The sequence below is a fragment of the Coregonus clupeaformis genome, unplaced genomic scaffold (genome assembly GCF_020615455.1).
Source record: "Coregonus clupeaformis isolate EN_2021a unplaced genomic scaffold, ASM2061545v1 scaf0696, whole genome shotgun sequence".
NCBI classification, from domain to species: Eukaryota; Metazoa; Chordata; class Actinopteri; order Salmoniformes; family Salmonidae; genus Coregonus; species Coregonus clupeaformis.
In genome coordinates, this window is record NW_025534151.1 from 1 (window position 1) to 7,715 (window position 7,715).

Genomic DNA, 7,715 nt, shown 5'->3' on the forward strand with positions numbered 1-7,715 from the left:
TAAAATAACAACCCAACGTTTATTGTAGAAAAGTATTAAAATAAACTGACCAGAGTCCAATATTTAAGTTCAAACCTTGATTAAATTGGGATACGATCACACATGTCTCTCTATTGATGCATGGGAATAATTGGGAACAGATTTCCTAAATTAAAATCACTGAGCTGATGTCCTGGTGATTGTACAGGCTTTTTTGTCCAACAACAAAAAAGAAAACTTTGGGGGGGCCAAATCAAATTATTTGAAGGCAGAATTTGGCCAGCGGGCCACCTGTTGAAGAGCCCTGTCCTAAACAATATGTTTCTGACAATCTAACGTTACGCTCTCATAATTAGATGTCTACACCCACATTTTTTTCACAGCCCTCCTGTCATATTTCATGCACTCCTTTCAAAGGCAGGATGACAGATTAAAGCAGTCTAACTCGTTAAGACAACCGTAACCAACTGGCTTAGCTTTCCTTTGTTGAGGAAGGATTCTCAGATCACCATGCCATTGTTTGGCCACACCTCCAGTGCATTCGGTAGATATTACCTGCAGCTCAATGTGCTCAAGCGAAATACAAAAGCATGCAATACTACTACTCACTTTGTGACAATGTCAGTGTTGATTTCTTCAATCTGCGACACAGAGTCGACAACACACTGTGGGATAAGAGCATGTTACTTTCCATTTCCATTTCACTAATTCCAAAGTGTATTTCTAGTTTGATACAGGTGTGCTAGTTCAGGAATAGACCAAAAAAGTGGAACTGGAGGAGAGGTTTGGGAAATACTCTTAAAATGTCAAAAACCTTTTTTTGTGATTTAACCATAAATGTTTACGATCATGAAGAATAGTCTGTTCTCTGATACTTTCTATGTCTGGTCTTCTACCTGTGTGACGATGCTTTTGGCTGCTAGGATCATCTCGTCGCTGTAGATGTCCAGAAAATCCAGCTTCCGCTGCCTCAGCAAGCCAAACACCAGAGACTCCAGCCTGTCCTGTCCCCCCACACACACACACACACACACACACACACACACACACACACACACACACACACACACACACACACACACACACACACACACGCACGAGTGAGCAATACTATAAAACTCAATTCCTCCAATCACAGTAATTCTTCACTTCAAGAGATCAATTATTATAAGACACCAATTAATCAATTAAATTACAAATTCAAGTCAGCATGAATAAACAAAAGAGATTCATATTTCAATCCAATTAAGACAATGATTTCCGCGTAATGGAGATATCATTAAAATCCCCTTCAGTCATTCAAAGTTCCCATACTCATAATAACAAAAGGTAATTGTGCTACTGAAATGTAAATTAGGTTGATGATTGCAGAGATCAACACATTGTTCAGATCAGAGGAAAACATCAATCTATAAAAAGAGCACCCAAAATGTGCCATTTTTATTCACTTGATTCCAAGTAGCAAACTTGTTCGGAAGAGTCAGACCCACCTTTATTGAGACTGAACGTTTGTATTGCATCTGTGAGAACAGTGACCACTGTGACAAAAAACAACCTCAGTTTGGTGCTCCAACTACATCTACACATTCACAAAATTGTCCATTTATAGTTGAACTCAACCTATAGAGTTCAAACCAGAACTTATTTTTCTCCTGTCTTCGGACAGTGGATCTAGTGCATTTAAACCTTTGTGTAGCCAGTCATTGAGAATGAATGAGTTAAATATACCGACCGCAGAATTAAATGTAAACATTGTTTATATTTTATCTCAATGGTACAGACCTTCTCCATGACCTGTCCGTCATCCTCCAGACTCCTGCTGAGGTCACTCCTGGAGTACATGCTGAAGTCCTCCACCATCATCTTGTCTATCAGCTTCTCCAGCTCACACAGCTGAGAGCCCAGATGTCTGCGGGGGGGAAAGACAGGAGATGTCAGACGCATCACAGTGTCCAAAGGCCACACTTTGAATTCACTATGGTTAACTATGGGCTGGGGACTCATGTTTAAAAGTACTTACAGTGAATTTTGAAATAATTCAGACCCCTTGACTTGTTCCACATTTTGTTACGTTACAGCCTTATTCTAAAATTGATTAAAATTGTTTTTTCCTCCCTCAATCTACAGACAATACCCCACAATGACAAAGCAAAAACAGGTTTGTAGAAATTTCTGCTCATGTATTTTTTTTAAAACCCAGAAACATCACATTTACACAAGTATTCAGACCCTTTAACTCAGTACTTTGTTGAAGCGCCTTTGGCAGCGATTACAGCTTCAAGTCTTCTTGGGTATGACGCTATAAGCTAGGCACACCTGTATTTGGAGAGTTTCTCCCATTCTTATCTGCAGATCCTCTCAAGCTCTGTCAGGTTGGATGGGGAACGTCGCTGCGCAGCTATTTTCAGGTCTCTCCAGAGATGTTCGATCAGGTTTAAGTCCGGGCTCTGGCTGGGCCACTCAAGGACATTCAGAGACTTGTCCCGAAGCCACTCCTGCATTGTCTTGGCTGTGTGCTTAGGGTCGTTGTCCAGTTGGAAGGTGAACTTTCCCCCCTGTCTGAGGTCCTGAGTGTTCTGGAAGGTTCTCCCATCTCCACAGAGGAACTCTGGAGCTCTGTCAGAGTGACCATCGGGTTCTTGGTCACCTCCCTGACCAAGGCCCTTCTCCCCCGATTGCTCAGTTTGGCCGGGAGGCCAGCTCTAGGAAGAGTCTTGGTGGTTCCAAACTTCTTCCATTTAAGAATGATGGAGGCCACTGTGTTCTTGGGGACCTTCAATGCTACAGACATTTTTTGGTACCCTTCCCCAGATCTGTGCCTCGACACAATCCTGTCTTGGAGCTCTACGGACAATTCCTTCAACCTAATGGCTTGGTTTTTGCTCTGACATGCACTGTCAAATGTGGGACCTTAAATAGACAGGTGTGTGCCTGTCTATTTCAATTGTCCAATCAATTGAATTTACCACAGGTGGACTCCAAGTTGTAGAAACATCTCAAGGATGATCAAAGGAAACAGGATGCACCTGCGCTCAATTTCGAGTCTCATAGTAAAGGGTCTGAATACTTTTGTAAATAAGGTATCCGTTTTTTATTTTCAATACATTTGCGAAAATGTCTAAAAACCTATTTCCGCTTTGTCATTATGGGGTTTTGTGTGTAGATTGATGAGGAACTTATTTTTAGAATAACGCTGTAACGTAACACAATGTGGAAAAAGGGAAGGGGTCTGAATACTTTCCAAATGCACTGTATGTTGAAATGAAACTCTGTGAAAAGCATTCTGACTAGAAGTGGTGTGTATTTTAAACTTTCAGCATGATACAGTTCTGCAACCATGCTGCATTTCTGCTTCAAGCTTACTCGCAAGAAATAGTTGGGGTGGACTGCTGCTTACTATGATTTGATGCATGTTTGTCTCATATGAGTGTCAGTGCATTTCATCAGACGTGTGTCACCACCGTGTGCGTCGATAGATCCGAGTATGTAACAAACATTTTATACACATCCACCCCCCACTCGTCTGTCTCCATCCCCCCACCTGAAGCTGTGTATCCCCTGCAGCTCCTGCTGCAGCACCTCCTTGGTGGTGGCGATGAGCTCCAGGGCCCCGACGAACTCCGAGGTGGAGAGCAGCAGCTGCACTGTGGGCTGGCTCTGGTGCACTGCCGCCATCAGCTTCAGCTTGTTGTGCAGCCGCGCGCAGTTGGAGCGCGTCAACGCCTGCCGCAATGCCCGCAGAGGGCCTTCGCACATGATGCGTTCGATGGCGGCCGTGCGGCCCCGGAGGACTGCCACGGCGCGGGCGGTTTCGGTGAGGCGGTCCTGGAGCTCGTGCTGGGAGGACATGGCGTGGAAGAATGCCTCGGAGCGCAGGGAGATCTGGCGCGCGATGCTCACCTCCACCACGTCGAGGTAGTGGCTCAGCTGAGAAAGAGAGGGATAAGCCAACAACAGAACACGATGGCACAACAACAGGAAACATGACGGTGAAGCAATGAAACAATGCAGGACTTGATCATTGTAAAAAAAAAATGCCCGCTCACCTTTTCCTGTAGTAACCGTGACGATGCCACGTCCCTGCTGCTCTTCCCGCCAGCGCTGTTGAAGTGGGACCATGGTAGGACCGCGTTAAAGGTCGTTGGCTCGTCTAGCGCAAAGTCAGGCTTCATGAATATCTGTTTAAGCCAGATATTAGGCAGATATTACGTTTGGAATCCAGAACCAAATCTTATGTGTGCTGTGCTAGCTAGACTAGGGAGATACTAATATAATTACAAATATATTATATCAAGTAAATGGTATTAATTACAGTTTGAGAATCATGAAAGCATACAGTCAAATCAAGGGGACAAAAGGGTTCAATAGGGCTCTAGAAATCCCCACAACTCACTGTTACAACACAAAACAAGAGGAAGTAATGACCTTGGGCACTTGCTCCAACTCTGTTCTTGATTTGTCTACGACGAAGAGAAAGTGAAAGAGCACATTAGTTGAATCAACTCACTTCAACAATGAAAGGAAAAGTGATATTTGACAACACGAATAACAAGATAGATTTGTCCGTACGGTCCAGAATAGATACTGTAGGCCCCAGTCATTATGGTGCAGAGCTATTTAATAATGCATACCGTGGCTGTTTGTGATGCTGGAGACAGCATCCAGCTCATCCTTGTTGGGACAGATATTCTTGCATCGCTCATGGATTTTCTCCCTCTACAGAGAAACACAGACACAATTTAGTTTTTAGATTTAGTTTAGGCCTAATAGCTTAAACAGTTTAAATATAGTGGATGCATTTTCTTAGTGCTATTTCGACCACGAGTAAAGGGATGAGGACAAAGTCTTAGAAATAGCTTAAAAGGCAACGTTCATTACATTGCAAAGGGCAGTTCCATAGTAATAATCAAACAATAGAAAGAGGATGACACCTGGGCTGTGTTCATTAGGCACCAAACACAAAACAGACAAACAGGAAGGGACTATCTGGACTTGCCCAATAAGAAATGCTCATTTTTCTTTTCCATTGCAACATGTTTTTAAATGTTTTCTGTTGCATGCCCTAATGAACACAACCCAGGCCAGACAGTGGTCTCTACTTCTGTCCAATCTACTGAATAATTCAAACTGAATGAAAGGGGCAGCGGGGTGTGTTCGTTACCTGAGCTGTTTCCTGCAGGTAGGGGCCAAAGTGTTCCTTTGTAATGTTAGGGAGGTAGAAGGAGGGCATGACTTCTGTCTCGGCAAAGTCCAGGCCCCAGGTTTTGGTGAAGAAGTCAGACTCCCTCTTGGCCAGCCGTGGGTCGTTCAGCGCGGCTGGGAGGTTCACCTTGGAGTTGTACACCGTCCACCTGTGCTGGTCGGCCACCACCGACGGGCCCTCGCACAGCCCCCGGGATGCCTCGCCTGCAAGGGTACGTGGGAAATGTAGTCAGTAGAAACCTTCAGCAGTAATAAAACGTTCAATACATCTTGAGATGCATTCCATGGTTGCGCTCCAATTCTCTAGCTTGAACCACCATCCTTACCGCTGCGCTCTCATTTGAGGCTACCAATTCTCTACCCTTTACCAAGAAGTGTGCACTTGTTCACTTCCGCTCATGCATTTAAAAGCTTTGGATTGGTGCAAGAATCGCTGGAGGGAGTTCTTTACACCAGTCCATTCCTTTGAAATCCATGAGGGAGAGTGTACAAGTGCACACTTTGGGAGAGGGGTAGAAAACAGGACCGCAGTCAGCGTATGGTTGGTCAACAGTGACACAAGATGAACCTTTATAGATATTCATCTTGTAAGACTGTTGGCCAACCATAAATGTAGGCTAGTTCTTTACCCGTGGGCTCCTTGGGGCATACGTCGGGCAGGGAGCGGACGGGCCTGTAGTGTCGTGAGGAAGGGTCCCTGTCCTTCCGGAAGATCCCCTCGCTGCCACCACTGCTGGGATGAGGCACTGGGGAGGAGCTGTGGCTGGAGGCCATGGCATTGGTGCACCTCTCCACGGAGGCTAGCTGAGTTAGCAAACATAGCACAGAGTCAGTGAGTATTAATACAAAACAAAGACATAGCCTAAACATCAATGTTTGCACTAACAATAAAATGTAAACACTAAACCGGACCATCAGCAGAGCTCTTAGTCCAAGGGCATTGAAAATAGGGCCACAGAAAACCAAATGCTGAGAGAGGAAGGATACAGTGGACCACTTGTGTCAGTAGTCAATCAATTCAGTCATTCCACTCAAAAGTCAGCCCATTTTTCTGTGCACTGCAATGACTTTCAGTTAATGTCACAAGTCACTAGTGTGAAGCAGAAGTGAAAGTGCAGATGCTGCAGGTATGTTGTCTCTCCGAGCAGGTGTTAGGCTATAATCTGAACAGTGAGAAAAGCGATGCCTTTGACTCACTTCCTCTGTATACTGATTGAGTTATTGCTTTGTCTACATAACTAGTCCTGTCTGCCTAAACTGAATTATCAAATTCAAAGTAATTCACCATTGGTGATTAAAGTAGAGGGTGCCTAGAACAGGGCCTATTGGTTAACCAATATAAATCAGACTAGAAGACAGTGTTGTGTAAACAACTGAGACCATGACAAAACTGCCTACTGGAGCGAAGATCTTCTGTTGTCTAATCAGGCTTGAAAAGATTTGGGTGAAAGGTGGGCAGGTACCTATAGGCTACAATCAGCTCCTGTCAATATGGATATGTGTTGTTGTCAGTTTCAGTAACATACCATGTCGAATGCATGGTGAAATAAGCAAATCAATGATTTACACCAGAGCCATATATTAAGTCTGTCATATAACTGATTTACACCAACATCACGCGCATTACAAGACACTGAACACGTCATTGAGCAATTACATCGTAGCTGCCTATATCAACAATGTCAAATGTTAATGCATGTAGCTTGCTAACGGTTAAATGGACAGCTCCAATCAAAATAAATTCGCTAGCTGAGGGCTATCTGGATCAAAACTATACTATGCTAAATGTCTAGAAAATATAGTCAGCTATCTCTGCGATTCAGATAATGTTCCAACACCACCAGCATGATGATGTGGTCAATTAACTAGCTGGGAATCTGATCAGATGAGTTTTAGCTGACATTAATCTAGTTAGCGTATGTTATTTCACTTTTTAAATAGCTAGATAACTGAATAAAAGGGGTGTTTGCCCCATCACACTGCTAGACAACTGCAGCTCCTTAACTATCTCAGGTGGGGAACAAGTTAGCACGATAACTCTAGTTAGCTAGCCAATTAATTAAGCTAGCTAGTTATCTACTGTAGCTAACTATGAAACACCGCCGTCCACATTCGCATTTTCCCTGTCGTCCGGCAACATTAACTGTCATTGACCATTTTTCAAATTATTATTTACAGACGAGATACGATTTACTCTTCAAGCATCGATATTAGAGTAGCTACCCACGACTGCAACGGCCTGAAGAGACCAGCTGGTTACACGTAGACTGATAATCGAACCTAGAAAAATGCTAGCCCGCTAGCCATTTGACAGCCAAACAGACGGAAGCAGTCCACACAAATACATGACCACTGAGCTTTTCTGACGAGCAGACAAACCAAAAGAAGGTGCGTTATGTCTGATACCTGTTGTTAGAAACACATTAGTTATTGATTCTTCTTTCCACCATCACGGTAACATTAGACGAACCAGGAGAAAACATCAAGCAAACCACCGCAGCCGGTACGTAACCATAATGCACTGCGCGAACAAT

At 43.9% G+C, this 7,715-nt stretch overlaps 1 protein-coding gene across 2 annotated transcripts; it reads right to left on the reverse strand.

Annotated features, from left to right (window-relative positions):
* Positions 1-567: 567 nt before the first annotated feature.
* On the reverse strand, positions 568-7,715 carry LOC123485453 (vacuolar protein sorting-associated protein 54-like). 2 transcript variants are annotated; one of them, XM_045216373.1, is made up of 11 exons: positions 7,588-7,715; positions 5,811-5,985; positions 5,141-5,385; positions 4,611-4,695; positions 4,405-4,439; positions 4,026-4,157; positions 3,521-3,906; positions 1,762-1,888; positions 1,470-1,517; positions 876-983; positions 568-644 (listed from the first exon to the last, which is right to left on the reverse strand). In XM_045216373.1, exons 2-11 carry the CDS (start codon positions 5,953-5,955, stop codon positions 585-587), a joined length of 1,371 nt encoding a protein of 456 aa, XP_045072308.1. In that variant the 5' UTR covers positions 5,956-5,985; positions 7,588-7,715; the 3' UTR covers positions 568-584. The 2 variants fall into 2 exon arrangements, with proteins under 2 accessions (XP_045072308.1, XP_045072309.1); XM_045216374.1 differs by lacking the exon at positions 1,470-1,517 and having other exon boundaries at positions 7,588-7,713.